The sequence below is a fragment of the Gavia stellata genome, chromosome 37 (genome assembly GCF_030936135.1).
Source record: "Gavia stellata isolate bGavSte3 chromosome 37, bGavSte3.hap2, whole genome shotgun sequence".
Lineage (NCBI taxonomy): Eukaryota > Metazoa > Chordata > Aves > Gaviiformes > Gaviidae > Gavia > Gavia stellata.
In genome coordinates this window covers 1,320,795-1,345,213 of record NC_082630.1, presented here as the reverse complement: position 1 = coordinate 1,345,213, position 24,419 = coordinate 1,320,795, and the positions used below count along the sequence as shown (strand labels likewise).

The following is a 24,419-nucleotide window of genomic DNA, read 5'->3' as shown; positions in this document are numbered from 1 at the left end:
GTCCGGGCGCAAGAGAGATACGTAACAGGCACCTGCATTGGGCAGCTCTTCTGAAAAGCCCTTTGGTCTCCAGAGTGGGTGAGATGCTGGGGCTGGCTTAGCACAAAGTCAGAGCTCTCCACCTCCCTGCAAAGCAGGTTTTGGGAAGGGGAGCCACGGAAACCTGGGAGCACTTCTCCTCTCTGGCTCACCTCTGCTGTGAGCTGGATGCTCTGGAGGAGTTGTTTGCAGAGCAGCTACTTCTGCTCGTCCCTTCTAGTGGGAGCCACTGATGGGTGAGAGCAAAGCTCAGTGCTGTGCCCTGTAGCTGCGAGTGCTCAAGCCCTAGTACCTGCCGGGGGAACGGGAAGACCTGCAGAGGCTGCAGCATGCATCGGAGTGTAGGAGAGCTGAGTGTCACTGCTGTGTTGTCTCCTTTCCTAGGGAATTCCTGGGAAAATCTGAACATGAGCATCATCACTGAAGACTGGCTGCTTGGCAGCACAGAGATGTTCCTCTCTTTCCTTCCTCTCTCTCCTTTTCCTCCCCCCTCCCTGTGGGTCAGTCTGCCATTCTTCCATCCCCGGCACCAGAGGAGGTCAGGGATTCCCACTCCGGTCCTGATGTGTACCCTTGGCAACTCCAGCTCCCGGCGTCAGCGTCTGTGATGGTAGAAGAAAGAAGTTGTTGGCTTCTTTTTTGACATGGATGGAGGGGTGATAACAGCCCAGGAGCCAGTACCAAACCGTGAAAAATGTAAGCACAACAAAGCCTGGCCAATCCAGCATGGTACCACTGGGGACAGACATTCCTGGGACACATGTGTCATGACCAAGGGTGTTTCTTTCACTTTAAAACACTGCTGCTGTTTTTGGATCACGTAGAGACTCATTTGTAGGCGAATGGCTTTTGCCATGTCTCCATACCACAGTTGTCTTGCTTGAGTTTGAGGTGTTCTCTTTCTAGGAAATACATGTTTTGCCTTTTTTTTCCGCTAAGCGGCTGTAATTACAAATACATGGAAGATCCAGGTGGTGAGAGAGATTTTTATTTAGCTTTTCAGTCACAATGTGTTGCAAGTGTTGGGCTAATTGCACACATTTGGAAATAAAATGAAAGATTTTTTTTTTTGTTCTTCCTTTTCAAACATCTATTTAATGGAAAAGGTTAGTGCCCTTTTATCTTTTCTGTACCCTTTTCCTCCTGAACATCATTTCTGTTCCCACCCCTGCTATCCTCTGTGGATCTCCTCCCCTTCTTCACGTGCACTTCCCTATTAGGACTGCAGTGATTTATGTAGATGAATTGCAAACTTGGGAGTCTAAGCCAGAAAGCGTGAGAGTACTTTTTTGCTTGATCTCCTCCTTCCATGTACAGCGTGAGCCCAGGAAGTGGGAATGGATGTCTTCCATTCTCCCTGTACACACCCAGACAGACATGTGCTTCCTTTGGGTGGGAAGGGCAGGGTTTTTTTTTTCCCTCAACTACCTTTTAACTCCTTAGGTCAGGTTTTCCTGGTCGTGGTGGCTACAGTGTTCCTCTGTAGTTAAAAGCAGGCAGTGGTATGCAGTTCTTGATGCAAAAATAACAGTCTGGGGTGTCCCTCCCCATCTCTCCCTCCACCTCCCTCTTGGGCTCTGGGCATCCCAGGCACTTCCAGTAGCACTTCTCCGCCCATCTCACAGCCACGGTTGGAGCACGTTGTCCAGGAGGCAGAAGTGGAAATGAGCCTCTCCCGCAGGGAAAGGTTCTGGGGTTGTCCTTGCCCTGCTTGGGGCTAGAACAGGGGCTGGTTTATGCCACTGGTGAGCTTTGCACGGAGATGGGAGAGGATCATGTGCTGACTCGGTGGTGTCTGGCTGGGGACCTGGCCCTGCCCCCTGTCAGTCTATATAGACAATACCAGGTGCTGTAGGTTTAGTCACTAGTGCTCAGAGTGAATTGTGCTGCCTGAAGGGTCTGTTCAGGGGTGTACAGCGTAGTATAAACTGCTCAGCATGCATCCAAGTTATGAGCTTGCAGATATACTAGTTGCAAAGCAGACAGTAGCTTGTTCTTGTACTGAGATTCTTCTGCCGTAGCGTGGTTGTCCCTGAGGTTTCTGACCCATGATACTCATAAGCTAACTGTGCCACTGAAATTACGTTTGACACACTTGTATTTATTGCACTGACAAGAAGAGAAACACTTACTTGGCTTTGGAGAGTGACGTGCACATTCCAGCTAACGCTATTGCCAGCAGCTGGCTTGGGGCAAAGCCCAGCCTGAGCTGGAGGCTGGCTGGCTGCCTTCCTCCCAGGTGACGCAGGTGAGGGTCCAGCATGTGAACTGCTGGTGTTGGTGATCCCAGCACTGCCATTCCCTTTAGCAGGCCAGTGATATGCTTGGAAATTTAAACTGAAATGTTTATCTAAAAGTGGTGGTGTTTTAATAAAGGCATTGACTGCTGCTCACTTCAGCTTCACCCGTTTTACCTGGCAGTTTTTGGGACTTTTCCCCCAGCTGGGCAGGTCAGCTGGCTGTGGGGCAGGGCTGCAGTAGGGTTGTGCATGGGAGGTGAGCTCGCAGCTGGCACTGGGCGAGTCTTTGTGGCTGCTGCCAGCTCTGGCTGAGCGACTCTCCTGGAGCCCAGCAGCTTTGTGGCCGTAGTCCGGCTGCAGCTGAGGCTCTGCTTCCCCACGGGGGCTGGGGGAAGTGGGAGCGGCCCATGGGATTTCAGGTGCAGTAGCCCTGTGTGCCATTTGCAGGGCAAACACAACACTGTAACCCCCATGACAGTGCATATAGTCAACAGGCCAGGGGTGCAGGTAAATGGCTTTGGACCTAGCTAGTCCCGTGCAGCCTCTGTTACCAGCTCCCTCCCGTACACCCCATGCACTGGCAAGACTGACCCTTCTGCCATGGGTGTGTTGCCCCTGTGATGGTGCCAGCACTGTGCCAGCTGCAGAGGACCACATCCCTCGAAGCCACAGCTGGGGAAGGCTAGCATGGCTTCAGGTGTCATGGCCTGAACTTGTTCCAACCTGAACCCGCAGGTGTGGAGTAGTCGCCAGTCAGCCCGAGGTCAAACCAGCAGGTGTTCTGGTCGTTTTAATGAGTCGGTGTCACACAGGGGGGTACTGGTGCGCTACACAGCACTATGGGTGTTAAACTCTGACCCCAGCCCCGGGAGGGACGCACGGAGCAGCACGACCCGGCTGTGGAGTGACGCAAGAGATGATGTGATACACGTTCATGCCCTGGGCAGCACCCGGCATAGGGCTGTGCCTAGAGAGCCAGGAGCCTGCTTGGAGCCTACGGGCCCAGCAGGGTCAGCCACCCAGCTGGCAGTGGCAGGTACACCCCTCTCTGTGCGGACATGGAGGCTAAAAAGCCCTGGAGCAGCTTGGTTATTGGGCTTTTTGTTAAGGAAGAGGCGCGGGAGGAGGCTACGGCAAGCTCTGTGGCAAGGAAGCTGCTGATCTCTCCTCCTTGTGGCACAGAGCATTTGACATCGGTGCCTGCGCTGGGGCCATCTGCTTTAACAGCCAGCCCCACCTCCTCCAGGCGTTACTGGGGAAGGGGGTGACCGGAGGGGCAGGCAGTGCCCTCCCTCTCCTCTAGCTTTGGGGCTGGCAGACGCATTGGAGGAGGATGCAAGACACACACTCGGTGCTGGCTATACCTGCTTGTGGGGCAGGGTGAAGGAGGCCAGGCCAGGCTGCATGCAGGGGAAGAGGGGAGGATTTAGTGGGAAAGCCCTTGTTAAGCCTGGAGCGCAGCTGTGGAAGACTTAGCCGTGGTCATCTCACTAAAAGCACTATGCAGCACATGCAGGCTGGATACATGGAGCAAACACAGGATCCTTTCTCCTCTCCCCCAGCTCCTGTTCCTCAGTCAGGGCTCCTCCTCAGAGCATCCTTCTACCCCTCCCTGAGGGAAAGGCCTTGTTTCTGCAGGGCCGAGCCCATCTGACTGGCGGTGAAATGCAGGTGAGGCCTCCCGGGCTGGGAACCCATCCTCCTTCCTTCCCTCTGTGCTTGCATCAATCCCGGGGGAGGTTGGGTGGGGGGATTTTTGTGGCAGATGGCTCCACACCCCAGATCTCCCGGGCGTACTCCATGATGGTCCTGTCGCTGGAGAACTTGCCCGAGCGTGCGATGTTCCTGATGACTTTCTTTGTCCACTCCCGGGGGTCCTGGGCAGAGGAGAGGCAACGCCAGCAGTCAGTCCCTTACCTGCCTCTGTCCCGGCTCGCAGCCTTGCACGCTTGGCTAGTTTAAATGCCGCGGTGCAGGGCTGCTGAAACAGCAAAACCTGCCTCACCCTGCCCCACGCTAGATGACGTGGTGTCTGTATGAAGGCCTCCGCAGGAGCACGCTCCTCCCCACTCCCCCCAGAATCACTAAGGTTGGAAAAGACCTGTAAGATCATCAAGTCCAACCATCACCCCAACCCCACCATGCCCACTAAACCATGTCCCGCAGTGCCACGTCCACACGTTCCTTGACCACCTCCAGGGATGGGGACTCCACCACCTCCATGGGCAGCCTCTTCCAGTGCTTCACCACTCTCTCCGTGAAGACATTTTTCCTAATATCCCCCAGTCTCCCTGCTGCACTGCCAGGCCCGAGGGCCCCATCCCTCCCGCTCGGCAGCGGGCACCGCTTACCATGAACAGCTGGTCCACTTGGCCTTGGCATTTAATGTAGGCCTCGTAGTCAGCAAACACCTTAAACCTGAAACCCAAAGGGGTGTGAGGTGAGGGTTTGCCTGCTGTAGGGCCCCAGCCCGGCAGGCCAGGGCAGCACGGACGTCTTCCTGCGGGCAGGCAGGGCTCGGCCCCGGCGTGGGGGGGCCCGGCGGCAGGAAAGGCGGCCTGGGCAGGCTGGAGGCAGCCCCCCCAACGGGGATGCCTGCCAGGACTCACCTGTCGTGGTACATGAGCATGTTCACCACGTCCCTGAAGCAAGCAGGGTCTCGAGGGGAGAAAAAACCGCTGCTGATCTGGTCGATAGCCTGTTGCAGCTCTGGCAGGCGCTCGTAGTACTCCCGTGCGTTATACCTGCGCCCAGCAGAGACAGGCTGTAGGGACTGATGCTCTCCCCTGGGGCCCCGCACCCAGAGAGCAGGGCCTGAGACGTCTGGGGCAGGGAGGGCAGGCAAGGATGGCGTGTGGCTCCTGAGGGGCCTTGTTCCTGGGGCTGTGGCCATCAGAGCACCCTGCTAGCGGCTCCGAGACGAGCCGCAGTGCCTGAAACACTCCGTGCCCAGGCTCACGTCCCATTCACAGCCACTGTGCTCTGGGCAAGCTGCTTGGGCTGCGTCCCTGATGGACCACCTGCTGAGCAGCCCAGGGCAGAGGCTGCCTCCAGCCCCCTACTTTTTCCTGCTCCAGAGCTGCCCAGGGAGGAGGGTGTCCCTCCCAGAGATCATGTCTCCCCAGCGGACAAGCCCTGGCACGCATTGGGCTCTCCCCAGCACCAACCCTTGGCGATCCAGGGCCTCCACGTCCTCCACCCGCATGCCAAAGATGAAGAGGTTTTCTTCGCCTGCCTCCTCAGCCATCTCCACATTGGCCCCATCCATGGTACCAATGGTGAGGGCCCCGTTCACCATGAACTTCATGTTGCCGGTACCCGAGGCCTCCGTGCCGGCTGTGGAGATCTGCTGGGAGAGATCCGCTGCCGGGATGACTGCCGGGTGCAAGAGAGGTAGGAGTTAATCCTTGGCACGCTGCAGATCCCCATGACCTGGGCCCAGGACAGCAAAACCACCCCGGGCATCTGCTCGCAGCCCTGCTGACCTCAACCTCAGCCCAAACAGCGCAGCTCTGGGGCCAGAGCCAGGCTCAGCCCTGCCGCGACCCCATGCAGCTGCTGTCACTCCTGCATGGAGCTGCCTTCTCGCCCTGTGTGGAGCCCTCAGGCCCTTCCTAAAGGACAGCCAGGTGACCTGCCATGACAGCCGCTCAGGCCAGCCAGTTTTGGGGCTCAGCTGGGACATGCCCAGCTCCTGACGTGTGCTTACACAAGACGAGACGTACCCTTCTCAGCCAAGGATACCCGGTAGTTCTCCAGGAAGATGACCTTGAGCCTGTCCCCCACATAGGGATCGTTGTTGATGACGTCAGCGATGGACGTGATAAGTTTGATGATCATCTTGGCCATGTGGTAGCCAGGGGCTGCCTGAAGAAGAAGAGTAGCCCAGAAATGGTGAAGGCTTTTAAGGAAGGGAGAGCATGCGAGGTACCAGTGTGCGTCCTCACCATGGGGAGAATCGGGGCCTCACCTCTGCTGTCCACATGGATCAGCAAAAACACCCTACTGGGAGGAGAAGTCCTGAGCCATAGGGAAAGAGTGATGGGACCTTGTTCAGTCTGATTAGTCCATGAAGATGTTTCCTGAAGAGCCCGCCAGCAGACACATGCTGGCTAACCTACAGCGGGCCCGGCAAAGCCACAGAAAGGGGACAGCACCTTCCCCACATCCCCACCGAGCCATGCATGCACCGAGTCTGGACTGCACATTACCTTTCCTCCGATCATAATAGTCCTGGGCACAAAGGATTTGGATGGATCGCTTCTGATGCCTGGAAGAGCAGGGCATAACACAACTGAAGTGAAGATGAACTGGACAGAGTTTATTGGGTACATCAGCCCATGTCACATGGGCCCAGGCAAACTTGCAGGACCCTGAAGCCCAACCGGACATCTGCCGGACCTGCGCTGGGCGAAAATGGGCTGCAAAGTCCTCGGAGAACTACTCAAGCCAGCACGATGCAGAGTGCCAATGCCTTGCCTCCCTTCGGGAATGGGCAGGGGCCCGAAGCATGCTCCGGGGTTTTAACTTGCACCGGCTCAGTCCTAACACCTGCAGTACAGGTGTGGGGGTTACCTGGGCCCTGGCACCCCGCTGGGCTGGAGACGGGGGCTGTGAGCTTTTCCCCAGAGCTCTGTACGACCCTTTGTCTTCCCTCCTGGAGAGAAGCCCTTCGTGGCAGGAAGGCAGAGCTAGGCTCAGGAGTCCTTGGCCACCAGCCGGCATACTTTTATATGGGAAACCTGGCAGTGAGAGGCCAGGGGGGACGGACGGACACCCCTTGCCTACCAGCCCAGGCAGGACTTACGGTTGTAGAGGGTGATAGCGTGCAGGCAGTTCAGCAGTTGCCGCTTGTACTCATGGATTCGCTTGACCTGAACATCAAACATGGACGAAGGGTTGATCTTGACCTTGTACTGCTCTTCCAAGTAGGCTGCAAACTTCAGCTTGTTCTCCTGGTAAGAAAATCTGATGAGGAACAGGCATGGGTTCCCAGGCCTTGCACCAGAAGCGAGTGTTCGCTGCTGGGATGTTCCTGGGAGCATGGTGCCTTCAGCCTTCTTCCCCCCACCCCACCTCCAGTGCACGTTACCTGTTTGACTTTTGCCACATCCCTGATAAAAGACTCATTATTGATGAAATCCAGTAGCTTCTCCAGCTGGCTCAGATCTGTGATAAAGCCTTCCCCGATTTTCTAAAAGAACAAACCAAGAGAGGGATGTCCCACTCCTGAGACACCTCACCCAGTCCGCAACTGCGCTTCCCCAGCAGAGCTGCCACAGTCCCCTCGGGAATTGGAAGAGGCACCCTGGCCAGGAAAAGAGGCACAGTTTCTTACGGCAAGGTTACTTCTCTGTGTCATCAGGAGCCCAACGGCACAGGGGAAACAGAGCACTTGGAAAAAATCCGAACAAGTCCCTCTTGCTCAAGGAGGGTGTGTGCCCGTGTACCAGGACCTCCTGGCAGCTGGAGAAACTGATGAGCAGGACATAAAGCTACATTTAAATGCAGGATGTTTTACAGCTATGGCGTGTCACAGCGTGAAGCAAAAAACCTGTGCTAAAGGGGCTGGGAAACAAAGGAGCCAGAACTGGGACTGGAGCTCCAAGGGAGCTCCTTTGTGCCTGTGAAGCTGAATGCTTTTGCAGACACCCCATTCCACACCCCACGGTACTGCCCGAGAGGTTGTGTGTAGCCACTGCGAGGGCAGGGAACCAGCTCCAAATTTTTGTGGCCAACTCTTCCTCAGCGAATTTCCTGCTGGAGAGCAGCTCTGTGGAAAGGGACCTGGGGGTCCTGGGGGACAACAGGATGACCATGAGCCAGCAGCGTGCCCTGGGGGCAGGGGCCAAGAAGGCCAATGGCATCCTGGGGTGGATCAAGGAAAGCGTGGCAAGCGGGTTGAGGGAGGTTATCCTCCCCCTCTACTCTGCTCTGGTGAGGCCACATCTGGAGTGCTGTGTCCAGTTCTGGGCTCCCCGGTTCCAGAAGGACAGGGAGCTGCTGGCAAGAGTGCAGCAAAGGGCTACGAAGATGATTAGGGGACTGGAACATCCTTCTTATGAGGAAAGGCGGAGGGACTCGGGGCTTTTTAGTCTGGAGAAGGGAAGACTGAGGGGGGATCTTATCAATGCTTGTAAATACTTCAGGGGTGGGTGCCAGGAGGATGGGGCCAGTCTTTTTTCAGTGGTGCCCCGTGACAGAACCAGAGGTAATGGGCACAAACTTGGTTGCAGGAAGTTCCATCTAAACATGAGGAGGAACTTCTTTACTTTGCAGGTGGCAGAGCACTGGAATGAGCTGCCCAGAGAGGTTGTGGAGTCTCCTTCTCTGGGGATATTCAAAACTCGCCTGGACGTGTTCCTGTGCAGCCTGCTCCAGGTGACCCTGCTCTGGTGGGGGGGTTGGCCTAGATGATCTCCAGACATCCCTTCCAACCCTCGTCGTTCCGTGATTCTGTAAAGCCCAGCCAATCTCACGCCTAGCGTACAACAGGCCTGCTCCTCCCAGGCTGTCCTCACTCGCAGGGCCAGGCGTTAGCCTCAGGTCGGATCAGCCCACCAGAAGCAAACGGATCACGCTCAGCCCCTCCCTTTCAGACGTCTGCGACTCACCTCAGCAATAACGTCGGCCAGTCCTGGGTTGCACAGCAGGAGCCAGCGCCTCGGCGTGATCCCATTTGTCTTGTTCTGAAACTTCTCCGGCTCCAGTTCATAGAAGTCCTTGAACCTGGAACACCAGGGAGCTCTGAACCACCCACCACCCCCCAGAGCTTCCGCTGGGCCCCCACCCTATCTGCTCCTGGCTCAGGGCAGCCTCTGCGGATCTCCCTGTAACGAGCGTGAACTCCCTATGCTGCCTCGCACCCCCTTCCTCAGCCGTAACGCCGCGGGTTTCACCAGCTCCAAAGGGAGATGAGTTAGACCTTGCATGCACGCGCATGAGACAGTCTCCCCAGCCCAGTGGGGCAACCAAAGCAGACCTTGACACCTGATCGCTCCAGTTAGCCCCCCCAGGCTTGCAGGCAAAGCCCAGGGAGTGGACAGGGTGCGTCCCTTGGGTGTCCCCCAACTCACACCGAGTTCTTCACAATGTCAGAGTGGATGCGGGCCACGCCGTTGACCGCATGGGAGCCAATCACACAGAGGTGCGCCATGTTGATACGTTTGCAGTCTCCTTCCTCGATCACCGACATCCTCCGGAGACGGTCAATGTCCCCTGGGTAGAGAGCTGCCACCCGCTGCAGGCAGGCAGAAAGAGGGACATTAGCGACCCAGCCATCGGACCCAGGAACATTCCCACCCTAAAAGCAGCCAGACCAAGACCCCCAGAGTTCCCCCAGCCCGTGACCAGCCCAGTCCCTTACGTCCAGATGCATTTGGTTGAGGGCGTAAATGATCTCCAGGTGACGCGGCAGCAGCTTTTCAAACATGGAGACGGGCCAGCGCTCCAGGGCTTCGGGCAGCACAGTGTGGTTGGTGTAGGCGCAGGTCCGTTTCGTGATCTCCCAGGCCTGCGTTACGGACAGCGGGTTAACGCGCGCGTGCCCAGGCCAGGAGGGGAAAGGAAACCCCGTGTGAGGACAGGAGAGCAGCTCTTTCCCCTGCAAGGTTTGGCACGGACCCCCCAGCTCTGCTTACCTTGTCCCAATCCACTTTCTCCACATCCACCAGGATCCGCATGAGCTCTGGGATGGACAGGGCGGGGTGGGTGTCATTTAGCTGAATAGCCACCTGCAACACAGACTTGCTGGGCTCAGATCCGGCAGTGATAGGACTGTGACAGCATCCTGCACGCATGGGGTTGTGGTGAGGGTCAGCCCCAAGCCTCTTCTCATGGCGCACACACCCCAGAAACAGACAGCGCTCCCAGGAACGGAGCGGTTCAACCTGTGCAAGTTTTGCTCCAAATTGCAATTTTTTTTTCCCTGGGAAAATAGGCCTATTTTCCAACCCAAATTGCCAGGGTCTTCGCATACATGCCCCCACTTGGTCCTGAGCATCCTGCTCATGATAGGCAGGTCTGGCTGAAACACCCCTGGACCCTCTCTGCCCACAAACTCACCTTGTCTGGGAAGGTTTCAAAGCATGTTCTCACAGGGTCTCGACAGCCAAATTTGGAGGACTTAAAGCGACGGATGATGTCTTGGAGGGTAGCAGCCACCACAAAGTACTCCTGTTTCAGCCGCAGCTCCTTGCCTTCGAAGAACTGCAAAGGGGGGGGACACACACACCACAGCCATCAGTGCTGCAGCTGCCATCCCGGTTGGCAGCCGAACAAACCCCTGGAGATGCTCCTATCCACTCTGACGGGCTTCCCAACAGGCCTCGCAGGTTCAGCACCTCGTCAGGGCAAATGTGGATGTTTCTCACACTGCCTCTGACGGGGCAGTAGCTGTAGGGACTGACAAGGGGCTCGGCATCCCAAACAGCTGCCTCCAGAGGACAAGAGAACCTGCTGCATCCATGGTACTCCTACGGAGCAAGCGCAGCTCCCTGCCTCGCTGCAGGACCCTTTGCAGGGTTTTTGGACCAAGGATTTTGGACTCCCTGCAATAGCCGGGAGCCAGTGTCTCTGGACACACCAGCTGCCTCCCGCGCACACGACACTTCACGCTGATCTATTTTAAAACACCAGCAGGAATGAGAGGGTGGGGGTAAAGTGCAGGAGATGAGCTTTTCCAGCACAGATAACAATCCATGGCTACATAGTGAGGGCTCTTCCCTTCTGGATCCGGTGCCCAGTGAGGGGACAGCCTGGGACAGTCCCTGCCGTGAGAAATCCCTTGAACTGGGGATGGAAACGAGTCCCCCCTCATGGCCACCTCTGAAACGACAACTCACTTTTGCAAAGGGTAAGCCATGTAAATTGGCAACTGCCTTGAATTTGAAGGAGTAATATGCCTTCCCCTCCTTGCAGCACTGAACAGAGCAGCTATACAATATGGGGCAGACTCTCAGCTGCCATCAGTCGGCAGAGACCCTCTGGGGCCAGCGGAGCTGTGTCTGTTCACTGGGAATTACGGGGCCAACCTATTGTGTTGAAAATCCTCAAAGCAGAACAGTAAACGTCAGGTGGCCGTGACCTTCCAGTGCTTGCAAACAAGGCGATACAACTACAGGGAGGATGATCCCGAGCAGCAGGGAAGAGAGGCAAGAGGGTCACTCACGTTGTCATTTGGATACAGGACTCTGGATATGTTTTCTGCCAGGTTTCTGTCCAACACCGCCTCGATGTAGTCACCCACATTGACTGCAGCAAGAGAGAAATACACACAGCGCTGCAGCAGCTGTAGAGATTCAGGCAGGTCCCTGCCTTTTTGTGTTCAAAAAACGTGTGGACGTGGCACTGCGGGACATGGTTTAGTGGGCATGGTGGTGTTGGGGTGATGGTTGGACCTGATGATCTGACAGGTCTTTTCCAGCCTTAATGATTCTGTGACACTGCGCTTCTCCCTCCTCTCTTGTAGAGAGATTTGTAACAGGATCGTTCAGGCTGGTATTAATGACATACGAATGGCAATGTACATGTGTGAAAGGCACCAGAGAGACAGGAGATGGGGTAAGAGAAAGGCACATCTCCATGCAGTTTCTCAAGACACACATATCAGGAAGGACAGACAGAAACTGAAGACAGATAGCAGCCAGAGAAGGCAAAACAAAGGAAGCGAGTGACCGGCCACCTTGCTCAAGGACTAAGGAGAAATGGGGCAGGGCAAAGAACCACGAAGACCGCCATCACACTCAACACCTACAGGGTTCAAGAGGCTTATCCGAAACCCAGCTCGCAGCTGCCAATCAAGAATTGAGGAGACATTATGAGGACTCGAGAGCCTGTCACATTAAAGGGCAAGGCAATTTGGCGGAAAATAAACCCCCGCGCGTTCCAGCTTGTCCTCAGGTATCAGAGGGGCTGGGGGCGGCTGGGCTTAGACTCTGAGTGATGCCCAATGCTCTGCGTTACGAGTCCGGTCACGTTCAATGTATTGAACTGCCACGATTACGGATGCACTCGTAACACCATACACTTTCAGTCTAGTCGTGTTCCATGAACTAGCACGGCCACACTTAAGGGGTTTGGTGGCGTTCAGTGAGAACTCTCACGGCTAGATTAACGAATAGTGCGGTTTATCGAAGCAACAGATGCACAAGTTCTTTTGGATTGCCGGTGATAGAATTACTGCCTGCAAATCATGTGCAAATACCAAGAATATGAGTAATATAACCTGGCTACAAACGCGTTAAGTTATAAAACAACTCTATAGGGATTCCTACGTTGCCCGGGGAAGCACTGGGTATAATCCCTTGTCCCACGCAAGTTCTCCTGTGGCAGGGCTGCTTGGACACACACATCTCTGTGCTTACCAGTGTGGAAGAATAAGTCAAATCAGTCTAGTCTAAAACCTTCCCCTTCTGTGACAGCCTAGCACTGACGTTTGGTACGTTAGTCGCCCTGCATCTGCTCTTCAGCACTACGATTAGAGCCTGGAAAAGGCACTAGAGAGGTCACACGTAGAGCCAAAGGAAACCAACAGTAAGGCGCGCTGTGCTGCTCTTTTCCTTCAGCACTAAGGGATGCTGCTGCAGAGAAACGACCCTCCATGGGTTTGCAACTCATTTGGTGATGTGGGGAACGCGGTGGCAGGTGGTCTACCACTTGGGGAAGGCATAGGGCAGGTTTTGAGAGCATGATAAGCGTGACGGGGATGGAAGGAGGACAGATGGACGTCCTGGTGCGCGAGGGCTCTGGAAGTGGTCGGAGGTAGCGTGATGCATGGGATGCACACACAGCGCTGTGTTTGGGAGGTAGCCAGGGGATACGGATAAAGCAGGCCAGATGGGGAGTGCTGTGCCAGGCGCTCTGCACACAGGAACAACCACGTCCCAGCCTGGCCAGAAGAGAGGCAGTGGAGGGGCAGCACTTACACTCTTGGAGGTTGAAGTCATTGGGCGCTTTTGCAGACCACAGCCTCATGGTGTTTACAGTGTTGTTCTTGTATCCTGGCACTGGCGTGTCGTAAGGCATAGCAAGGACAACCTGCAAAAGGACAGAGTATTCCCCTCTGATTAGCAGCCCAGTGGCCTCAGAGAAGGTGGGAAAGTGGCTGAAACCTCTGCAGGAAGAATCCAGAGGACAGGGACAACTCCTGGCTGTGGTAGGAATCTCACCTCACCAAAACACACCTGCTGAGCTTCACAGACCTCCCTGCTGTCATGGGCACTTCCAGCACCCACTGGCAAAGCATTAATAGGAGAAGCAGAGCTCTTCGGAGCCTTACTGACAAACTGGAGTTACAAGCCCATCAAAGAAATGTAAAAGACAGTTGCAAGCAACCTGCTGACCTTCCTCTACCAACTGGCGTATCTATTAGTATCACCAGCGCGCTGCAAGCATCCCCAGCTGGCCGCTGCCGTGCTGTCTGTGCTGGGGTAGGGCCAGGGCAGCTGAGACCTTTGCATTTCCATCTGGGATAAACTCCACAGCCTGAATCCTGCCCGTTAGCCTTCTGCAGCCTGCCAGGACCAAACCCGACCACTGCAGCACCATTCCCAGAGCAATTCACCCTATGTTCGGGGTTTGTTGAAGCTGCCTGGGTAAATCCACTGAGATCACCAGCACTCAAACTGAACGTGAGCGCAAAACTATTAGTGCCGTCTACGGGTGATGCTTAAGCGTCAGGATGCTGCACACATGGCTACAGGGAGTAAGACTGGGGCTCCCAGCTCGGATTACGCTAGCCAGGCAAGGCATGGGTGTGCTTCCAAGCTTGTGTGCTCCAGCTCGCTGCTCTGCCAACATCCGCGTGTCTCCAGACCTGCCGAGCAGCAAGGCGAGGCACCCCGACCTCAGCCTGGAACAAAGAGGCTGAGGGCTTATGCCAGCAGAGCTGAACGGTGCTTGCAGAGCAAGGCCCTGATCCTGCAGCTCGGAGCCTGGGCTGCCTCTCTGGCACCGGCAAAAGGAGCCAGCATCCTCCTGAACAAGTCAGTGTGTATCGGCACGACAGCCCGGCAGGCAGAGGCTGTCCCCAAGCAAAGACGTGCGAGGCAGCAGAGAACTGAAGGAGCTGTGCTCACAGGGCAGGGAAAACCCAGGCAGATCAGCATGTTGGCGCTGAACAGCCTCTTCCTGCTGGCATCAGCACCACCTCCCCTCTGGGGAGAATCAGCAAGAGCTCAGCCTCTCAAAGCTGCTATTACCAGCTCCCAACATGGGAGCCGGCAGAAAGCCTGCCCTGCCTGAGCCACGGGACTGGGGCACACATCACATGAACTGCGCGGTGCTATATTTGGAGACCGCGTCTTGGGCTTTTTTGAGCCTTTCCAACTTGTTCCCTTAATGGCACTATCTGAAAATTCACCTCCTTGTAGGAAGCAGTGTTTCCACTGCACTGCTTGGGATCCCCGAAACCCCGGACTGCCGCCAAGGTCAAAAGAGGAGCACACTGAAAGGCACTCGGTCCCCAGGTGCACGTCTGCTTCCCCAGAGAGCTCTGGCACGGTGCCTCCATGCTGTTCACGGGGCTGCGGTGTCGAACCCCGGCACCGTGTGTGTCCTGGGAACGGCCTAGGTCACTGCACAGCCTTTGACAACCAGGGTCCCTGGAAAAGGACCTGGGGTATTTCTCCCCTTGGCGCTGAAGAGAATGGCTTGGCTTTGCAGCTGTGCACTCCTCGGATGGACAGAGCTGGCTTATCAGGCTGAGAGACCCTTGAACATCACGGGAACAAGGCTAGGTCGTGTCCCTGAATCCTAGAGAAATTCAGAGTCCTTCCTTCCTCCATCCTGGGCAGTGCTTGGACAGGAGAGGCTGAAACGTCTTCAATCCTCTTAATAAATCTGTGCTTCTTTAAAGCTTGCCTTCCTCAGCTGTAAGACTGGAATCCATTTACGATGCAGCAGCCCCGACTCCGAGCAGGCACGTGCTCCTGACGCACAGGCACTACCTCCCCAACCGGGGGAGGCTGAAGAAGCGTTTGCTCTCCACGCTGCCGCAAAACAAGGCCTCCAGGCAGGCTGGAGACTTGAGACCATGCCTCCAGCCTCCCCTGACAGCACTCCACCCGTCAGGCCGGTCTGGGAAAGAGGAACTCGCTCTGATCACGGGAGTTGAACACCCACGGGATTGCTCCGTGGCCACCCCACGAGATGAATCTCCGCCCACAGCAGCAGTGCCGGAACCGCCTGCAAAACCACTGGGTTTGAGCGAGCGGTAGCCCCGAGCAGTGCGGAAGGAGCCTAGCACAGCCGCCAGAGATACAGTCCTCCGCCGCCGCAAATCCGTGCAAGACTGTGGGGTTCACCCTGGAGATGAGTAGAGGAGGCCCCCACCGATCTGCAGTTACAGCTGTGACTGAATATCATCCCCCTTCTTCCTCAAATCCTGCTGCAGCCGTAGCCAACAAAGTCACCTTCGTAACTACGAGGGTAGCAGAGAGTTTTGCCAGACTGGGAGGGAAGCAAAGTCCGACCACCTCGGGCAGCCCGGGGACAGACTCTCCCCCTCCACGCTCCCCCGGCCCGTCCTCCCCCAGCCCAGCACCGAGGAAGATGTCGGTACCTGGGTGTCGATCCACTTCACACCCTCAGGGGTGTGATCCACGCGGCCATAGAAGTGGACGGGGAGCATGTACTCTGGGCGAGCCTTCTCCCATGGATTGCCGTAGCGTAGCCAGTCATCGGCCTCCTCCACCTGCAAGAGGCAAACGGGGTCCGAGTGATGCCTTGCGCCTCCAAGTCAAGGCTAAACTAGGCTCTCCGAAGGGAGGCCAGCTTAAGAGCAAAGCCGTAGTAGGCTGGCTTTAAAAATGGATACGCAGAGGCCTCTAGAGGACAGCCGGGCTTTTCGGAACGTGGGTGACTACATCCCAGCTGGTATAAATAAATCAGCCTCTACGGCCTTTGCAGAACCCTGGTTCAAACCGTCCAAACGCTGCAGAGCTGTACAGGTTTAAACCATCCCAACTGCAGAGACCGCTGCAGTCAGTCTGTCTCGAAGCCTTGACATCCAGTTTCACCACGACAGTGGGATATGTGGGATGTGGTTCCCCAGAAGCCCAGCGGTGCTGTTCCTGGCCACAAACCACTCCCTGTCACCCCGGTCTTGCTAACCGCTCTGCCTTCTGCCGGAGAGGATATCTCCTCCCTGCTCGTGACAGCACCGACGGGAGCGAAGTGAATTCAGCAGAGCCGGCAAGGCTGATGTGCACCAGAAAGCAGAGGGGCTGAGGCGCCTGGAGAGACGCTCTGTGCCTGCAGGCATTTCTCTGCCAGGCGAGGGGCAGAGAAAGGAACGGGAAGAACATTTAAGTAATGTTAAGCCAATTACAGCGGACGCTTTTTTCCCTGTTTTCACCATTTATAGGGCCTGGCATTGCAGCTTCTTTGTGGGAAAGGAGGAAAAAAAAACAACCCTCAAACCTCTCACCCTCCCTGACTTACGGAGAGCTTTTTTAAGGGGAAAAAAGGTCCTTTATGCTCAGAAGCAAGGCAAGTCTTCTGATGGAAACCATTTCCAGACATACACTAGGGAAAACTGCCAGCTGGGGCAGTTTTTTAGCCTATTTTCACTTGCAAAATATTACGATCATTAATGCTACAGGAGAGTCCCTGTTTAAGCCCCCACTTGCCAGCCTCCCAGGGAACCCGCAGGAGCAGCAGCACCCCAGGCACTCACAAAATCACAGGGTCATTAAGGTTGGAAAAGTCCTGTAAGATCATCAAGTCCAACCGTCACCCCAACCCCACCATGCCCATTAAACCGTGTCCCAAAGTGCCACGTCCACATGTTCCTTGAACGCCTCCGGTGATGGCGACTCCACCACCTCCCTGGGCAGCCTCTTCCAGTGCTTCACCACTCTCTCAGGAAAGCCATTTTTCCTAAATATCGAGTCTAAACGCATGTGTTCCACCATGTTCAAATTCATCCTCCACCAGACACCTTCATGAGGTGTTTAGCCACATCTCTGTCCTTAGCCTGACTCCTTGCCGCTCGCCGCCAGGCTGGATGGGACTCTCGGGGTTGTTGTGGCTGTGCCGCGGAGCCCCCGGCAAGGAGACCTCTGCTCCCAGCCATGCCCTGTGGGCACAGCTCCAACACCATCTTGCTGGGTTGGTGACCGGCATGGATGAGCTTGCACGTGTCCCTGGGTGAGCGCCTGCCGCACACGCACCCCACCGCCCTCGTCACTTCTCTCTGCTCAGGTGGTCAGAGCCCTGGGGTCAGCACAAGCGGTAGGAAGCGACAGCACCAGGTGATGGGCTCAAACGCCCGGTTTATGAGCAGCTCAAGGCTTCCCTGTGCCGTTTGCGTGGCCAGGCCTTGTCCACAGGCAGAGGCGGCCATCGCAGCATGAAACAGAAGGAGAAAAGGTGACTTGAGTTTGCCAATGTACCTGCCAGCCGTCGACAATCTTCTGATTGAAGATACCAAACTCGTAGCGGATGCCGTAACCATACGCTGCCAGCCCCAGCGTGGCCATGGAGTCCAGGAAGCAAGCTGGAAGAGCAGAACGTGGTCATTCTACAAGGAACCTCACCCCTCGCTCGCTGCACCTCCTGCGGCGTGCTGTGCACAGGGGTAAGGAGCTGCCACAACCAATGCCGCTGGAAACATGCATTACTTAGAGGAAATCCACGTGCGGAAGGGACGGAAGGGGAGAGCCTGCAGCAGGACCCCATGCGCGTCCTGCCGAGCCACCACGAACACCCCAAAGTTGTTGGTGACAAGGACAGGTCACCAAAAACCCAAATCCAGCCTTGTCCCCTTAGAGCTCTTCTAAACTTGCCCGAGGTGCCCAGGCCTGGCTCTAAGCCTGCCTGCCCGGTAAAGCAGCGCTTCTGACCCCAGCTCACTGCTCCACCAGCTACTTCGCCATTATTGCTTTCAAAGCGAACCCTTCCAGCCCTTTGGTAAAGATCAGCCCTGGCATTTCCTTCGCATTGGTGAGCTCTCGTCTCCAGCAGCGCCGTGGGACAGGCAGACTAAAATAGCAGCCAACAATCTGCCTACTTGAGAGCTGCTTGGGTGCCTCCGAAAAGTGAGAGATTTCATGGGAGGTGCGGAGAAAGGCTCCCGACAGCCTCTTTCAGCCGCAGCCCCGCCTGCTGCGCTGCAGACCACACAACTGCATCTCCTGGACGCTCTCACTGGGGAGGGGGCTCGTTCCTGGCCAGGCGGGAGGGTACCACGCTGCTGAAGGGCTGCGGGGCGGATGCGGGCTGAGGTCTGCAATGCTGTCCCGCTGCAGGGCCGGCGGCGAGGGCGTGACGGCCTCCAGCCAGGCCACCCTCCGCCCTTGTGCACTCTGCGCTAGGAGGGGGCTCCCCTCTCCCCGTATTACCTGCCAGGCGGCCCAGGCCTCCGTTTCCCAGCCCAGCATCTTCTTCGATTTCTTCCAGCTCCTCCAAGTCCAAACCCAGCTGTTGGGGAAAGAGCCACAGCAGAACACGTCACCACCCGAAGCTCACGCCCTGGGGCCGCTCTCCAAGGAGGGCAAACAGATCCCAAAACAACCCACACCACGGGAAATTAAACCCACGGGTGTCCCTGCATCCCCCTCCCCACAAAGCATCTCACCAGCCTCCGGTCCCCAGGCAGCCCAATTAGTTGGAAAACAATTTAGCCCATCATCAAGCGTCGCTTTCCCATGAACTAGGTTTCCTTAGAGACCTCACACAAAACACTCGTCTCCTGGCAGCCCCTCACGCCAGGAGGCCCTTCCACCGAACCCGCCGTTGGGGACAGGACGGCGAACGGCCAAGTCAGCGCGCGAGGGACCGCCGAGTCCTGCCCGGGTACGTGCACTGTCCCTCCGCTCATGCCCGCCCCGTCCTTGAGGAAGGGCATGACCACGCTGGCAGCTGGTTACTGCAGCGTTCGCCGTTACGCTCCGTGCCTTCCCGCGCCCTGCCGCTGAGCTCCTTGGCCGGAGTCTGTGGCTGGAAGTGGTGGTCTCCTCTACTGCATCTCTGGGGCCATTTGTTCTCCGGCTCCGGCTGCTGCCGGATGATAGCTAAGCATGCCAGCAGCAAGGGCTCTCCAGGAGTCAAGAGATGCTGCCTCTCGGAGGGCAGCAGTATCCCACCTCGGTGCCAGGGGGGACAGCGGGGAGCCAGGCTGCTCCCCGAACCGCTCTCCCAGAGTTTCAGCAGTCTGCAACCACAAGCCGGAAAAGGCTCATGCACAGTGTGACGGGGTCACAAAAACCGAGGCGAATTCTCTCAGTGACAGAGCCACGATGGATACGAGACCTCCCATCCCAGCTGGCCGCTGGCCACGACGAGCTCCACATGTCGGAGGCTACAGCAAGGGAAGCCTCCGCTCGCACGTCGGGCCAAATCAGCATGTGGAAAATGCCTTGCAAAGGGACTTGAGAATCGTCCCTGAAAAAAACCAGCCTGCCCTCCGAGGCACTGTACCTCAGAGAGGAAACGTGTCAGGTCCCTCCCTGGAAATCCTTTCCTATCGCTTGGCAGGGAAAGTGCTCACCGGGATGTTTCATCAGCAATTGTAGCAGCTCATTTTGAGAGACAGTGACAGAGCCCGACTTCTGCTAGGAAGCGTAACCTGGATCAATCTGGGGGTGGGGGGATAAAGCTTCTGGGTGAGAAAGCCCAAACACCCATACTCTGCCAAAAAGGTCACTGTCCTGCTGCAAGCCTCAGTAACCACAGCCTCGCATTTGTGATTGCCTTGGTGGCAGTCAGCTGGGTTTTTCCCGGTTGGAACTCATCTGATGACATTTTAATTCAAAGCATACGATTTCCCCCTTTTCTTCTTTCCCTGGGATTCACTTTTATGCGGCAGCGCTGCTGCGGTGCCTTGTGTACCTGCCTGTATGAACAAAATTTGGTGTTTCGGTGCTCCAGTTTCCCCTTCTGGCTCAACCTCCCGCTTGAGACCACGTCTCCTGTGATGAGCCATCATCTCTCCGAGTAACGGAAAGCTATTTGTGCCCTGGGACTCTCCAGGTTTTTGGGATACTGGGGTTTGCTTTCTGGATACTCTTCTGGATTTTCCCAGCCACTACAGGAAAACGGTGATTTGAGAAAACCACGCTCCGACTCTCAAGGAACCCCGAGGTCCCTCCGTGGTCTTCTCTAGGGGATGAGAAACAGGAACAGAGAGCCAAGCCTCGCTTCGTTTAGTCAAAGTAACACATCCTTAGGAGGAAGCCCTGAGAAATAAAGACACCTAGCCCTCCGCGTGGAAGAGTTTGGCCAGTTCCCTGGGGGGGCCCCGGTACCCCTGAGACTTCACCTGGTAAATGGCTTCGTCGCAAGCGTTCTGCAGGCCCAGGTTGACCATGGTGTTCTGCAGAGTGCGGCCCATGTAGAACTCCAGGGACAGGTAGTAGATGCGCTGGGGAGGCAAAGCAAGACGCTTACACGCAGCACGGCACTTCGCTTTCACCAAAATCGCTTAAAATTAAGAGCAGACCCAAGTGCTTTCCGGAGCAGGGACGTTTTCCCAAACCAGCTCTTGGCGCCTGCTCCTGAACACCACGCACCGCAGTTTGTTTGTCAGAAGGATCTGGCGCGGGATGCTAGCCAACCCTCCGCCGCGCGTCTCCCTGCCAACAGCCTTCTATAGAAAAATCTCGTTGCCTGTTAAATGTTTCCCTAATTAACTCAGGGCAAGAATTATCTAGGATGCCGAATTACTTATATGCCGTCGAGCTCAGCTGAGGCGACGCTTACGCTGGGCTTTTAAAGTTTTCCCCCGCTGAGCTGAAGCTGACCCAGAGCCTGCTGAAAGCCGGAGCGAGCCCCCCGCCCCGTCCCCAGGGCGTGGCCCCTTCCCGCTAGCCATTTTCCAGCGTTCCTATCGCACGGCTCCTCCTGCTCTCCCCGCTCCGACTTTCACGCGCACGTCTCAGCCCGTGGAACAAGTCAACTGTCCCACGGGCAGCAGGGCTCCCGGCACAGCTGGGCAAGACAGGCCGCTCTGCGGTGACCTTCCAAGTTTCAGAGGAGCTGCGCCTGTGCCGCGGATGCTAACGGCAGCCTGGTGGTAGGATGAGAAGCGGGCTGTGCGAAATTTTGCCCTCACTCAGCTTTATCGCTGCAAATAATTTTATAAATAAACAGGAATTTTTAACAGAGCAACAGCCTGACTTTAAATCGCGCTTCCCCTTGAATCTCTCCCCTTCGTCGCTGGGATCTTTCCCCGCTACGCAGCGGGACTACCCGCTCCGCCACCTCTGCTGGGAGTCTGAAAGGGTCCGTCTGTTCCTTGGGGCTCATCGGAAAGACTGAGAAGAGCGCACAGTTGCACAAATACTCTGCTCCTCTCAGCCTCCCGCAGGGACGTGTTTCTAGCGAAAACTGAAGCGCAGGGGACAGTAAGCAAACCCACCCCGAGCTCCTCTTAGCCTTTGTGGGATCTGTGCAGTCCCTTCTGTTGGTGCAGCAATACGGATCACAGGGCATTTGTGCGGGTAAGGATAAGAGGGAGAGCTCCACGCACCGGCGTAACTCCCAGTGCCTGTGCAGCCATGCTGGCGTGGAAGTGCAGTTTGTTTCTCGTGTCAAGGCGATATTCATAACCCCGAGAAAAGAGCCGACCGGAGGAGGCCGCTGCCTGCACGCTGGGAAGGTGTGTGCCTTTTCTGGTACGCACCTGCCCCCCGGGGCTCTCCAGTTAAGTGCTGGATCGGGTCTTAATTCAAAAGGATTAAGGCTGAATAAGGCCCCGCAGCCCCCAACACCTCCAGCATCGCCGTCCTGACTTGACAAGTGGGGAGGAGAGGAGGGAGCAGGCGGGGTCCCCCGGGAACCACCAACTCCCCGGGCTCTGGCGACCTGGGAGAGCTCGTCTGGTTTGCACGGGGCAAGAAACTCCTCTCCAACCTAAAAGCTGAGCTGCCTGCGGGCTCTGCAGGAGCGAAGCCAGGACACGGCTGCGCTGCGGCATGTGCCGAGACACGGAGGTGATGATGCCCACAGGGGACACGGCCGCGGCGGTGCGAGTGCAGGACATGGCCGCGGCGCAGCGTGCGGAGGAGCTGGCAGCAGCAAGGGCTGTGTGAGGACGCGCTCACAGGGGGATGACAGGGGACACGGCTGCAACAAGGTGCGGGGGGTGGCAGCCATGGGGATGCCTGAGGGGGGACATGGCTGCAGCAGGGCTCCTGGGGACAGGGACACAGCCACGGCGAACCGCATGAGGGACACGGCCGTGGTGACGCCCGTGGGGACACCGCCACGGCAAGAGGCACGCGAGGGACGCGGCTGGGGCAAGGCCCCGGTGAGGTGCGCGCAGAGGCCGTGGCCGTGGCGATGCCCACACGGAGACGGTGAGGTCCGCGAGGGCTCTCCGGTTAAGCGCTGGATCGGGCCTTAATTCCGGAGGATTAAGGCTGAATAAGGCCCCGCAGCCCCCAACACCTCCAGCATCGCCTCCCGGCTCGCGAAGCGGGGAGGAGAGGAGGCGGCAGGGGCTCTGGCAAGGCGCACGCACGGGACAGGGACGTGGCCGCGGCGACACCCGTGGGGACCGCGCCGCCGCAGGGCGCAGGCGGGGGGGGGGTGCGGCTGCGGCGACGCCCGCGGGGCAGAAGCCCCGGTGCGGGGCACGAGCCCCGGTGCGGGGCAGAAGCCCCGGTGCGGGGCAGAGCGAGGCGGCCGCGGGGACGGCCGTCGGGGGGCCGCGGAGCCGCCGTTCCGCCGCGCCGGGCCCGGGCGGCGCTCACCTTGGGGTCCCGCTCGTAGTAGTGCTGCTGGGTGCGGATCCAGCGCCCCACCAGGTGGTCGCGCACGGCGTGCGCCAGCGCGAAGTAGTAGTCGCGGGGGGTGGCGACGTTGCGGTCCTTGACGAGGGTGAAGTGGAGGTGGCGGTTGAAGCTCTTGCGCACCTCCGCCACGTCCCCCAGCCCCGCGATGCCCCGCACGCTGATCTGCTTCCGCCGCTCCCCGTCGCTCAGCGGCGCCGCCATCCCGCACCCGCACCCGCACCCGCCGCCGCCGCCGCCGCCTCTGCCGCAGCCGCAGCCCGGGCCGGGGCCGCCGCGCCTGCGCCTCCGCCGCCCGCGACGAGGCGCGGCCCCGCCCGGCGGGAGTCCGGCCCGGCCCCCGGTGAGGGGCGCGGCCGCCCGCCCCTGGGCCGGCAGCGGGATGGCGGCGGGGCCGGGCTGATGGGGACGGGGGCGGTGCGCGGGGAGCGGGATGGCGCGGGGGGGACAGGGATGGCATGGGGGGAGAGGGATGGCGCGGGGGGGACAGGGATGGCATGGGGGGACTGTGATGGTGTGTGGGGACAGGGATGGCATGTGGGGACAGGGATGGCATGGGGGGAGAGGGATGGCGCGGGGGGAGAGGGATGGTGCGGGGGGACAGGGATGGCATGGGGGACAGGGACAGGGATGGCATGGGGGGACAGGGATGGCATGGGGGCACAGGGATGGCATGGGGCACAGGGATGGCATGGGGGGACAGGGATGGCGTGTGGGGACAGGGATGGCGCGGGGGGACAGGGATGGTGGAGGGACAGGGATGGCATGGGGGACAGGGATGGCATGGGGGGACTGTGATGGTGTGTGGGGACAGGGATGGCATGTGGGGACAGGGATGGCATGGGGGGAGAGGGATGGCGCGGGGGGAGAGGGATGGTGCGGGGGGACAGGGATGGCATGGGGGACAGGGACAGGGATGGCATGGGGGGACAGGGATGGCATGGGGGCACAGGGATGGCATGGGGCACAGGGATGGCATGGGGGGACAGGGATGGCGTGTGGGGACAGGGATGGCGCGGGGGGACAGGGATGGTGGAGGGACAGGGATGGCATGGGGGACAGGGACAGGGATGGCATGGGGGGAGAGGGATGGCATGGGGGGGACAGGGACAGGGATGGCATGGGGGGGACAGGGATGGCATGGGGGGACGGGGACAGGGATGGCATGGGGGGAGAGGGACAGGGATGGCATGGGGGGGACAGGGATGGCATGGGGGGACTGTGATGGTGTGTGGGGACAGGGATGGCATGGGGGGACAGGGATGGCGTGGGGGGACAGGGACAGGGATGGCATGGGGGGACAGGGATGGCATGGGGGGACGGGGACAGGGATGGCATGGGGGGGACAGGGACAGGGATGGCATGGGGGACAGGGATGGCGTGGGGGGACAGGGATGGCATGGGG

The 24,419-nt window shown here is 58.0% G+C and overlaps 2 protein-coding genes across 4 annotated transcripts in view; one reads left to right on the top strand and one right to left on the bottom strand.

The window, feature by feature from the left end:
• The window catches only part of ABHD12 (abhydrolase domain containing 12, lysophospholipase), a 49,460-nt gene extending 48,667 nt beyond the window's left edge, over positions 1-793 (top strand). Inside the window, exon 13 of the mRNA XM_059832959.1 lies at positions 424-793. Coding sequence (XP_059688942.1) covers positions 424-463 — 40 coding nt within the window. The 3' untranslated portion in view covers positions 464-793. The remainder of the gene's footprint in view (positions 1-423) is intronic.
• Positions 794-1,005: 212 nt separating this feature from the next.
• Positions 1,006-23,223, bottom strand: PYGB (glycogen phosphorylase B). Of its 3 annotated transcripts, XM_059832958.1 has the most exons (20): positions 22,976-23,223; positions 20,542-20,643; positions 18,623-18,701; positions 17,675-17,778; positions 15,841-15,972; positions 13,205-13,316; positions 11,449-11,531; positions 10,344-10,487; positions 9,920-10,012; positions 9,646-9,792; positions 9,356-9,519; positions 8,894-9,008; positions 7,372-7,473; positions 7,087-7,234; positions 6,491-6,549; positions 6,005-6,146; positions 5,447-5,654; positions 4,889-5,023; positions 4,631-4,697; positions 1,006-4,156 (listed from the first exon to the last, which is right to left on the bottom strand). In XM_059832958.1, the coding sequence occupies exons 1-20, from the start codon at positions 23,216-23,218 to the stop codon at positions 4,004-4,006; spliced, it is 2,532 nt and encodes an 843-aa protein (XP_059688941.1). In that variant the 5' UTR covers positions 23,219-23,223; the 3' UTR covers positions 1,006-4,003. The 3 variants fall into 3 exon arrangements, with proteins under 3 accessions (XP_059688941.1, XP_059688939.1, XP_059688940.1); XM_059832956.1 differs by lacking the exon at positions 20,542-20,643 and having other exon boundaries at positions 22,976-23,218; XM_059832957.1 differs by lacking the exons at positions 18,623-18,701; positions 20,542-20,643 and having other exon boundaries at positions 17,675-17,695; positions 22,976-23,218.
• Positions 23,224-24,419: the final 1,196 nt, after the last annotated feature.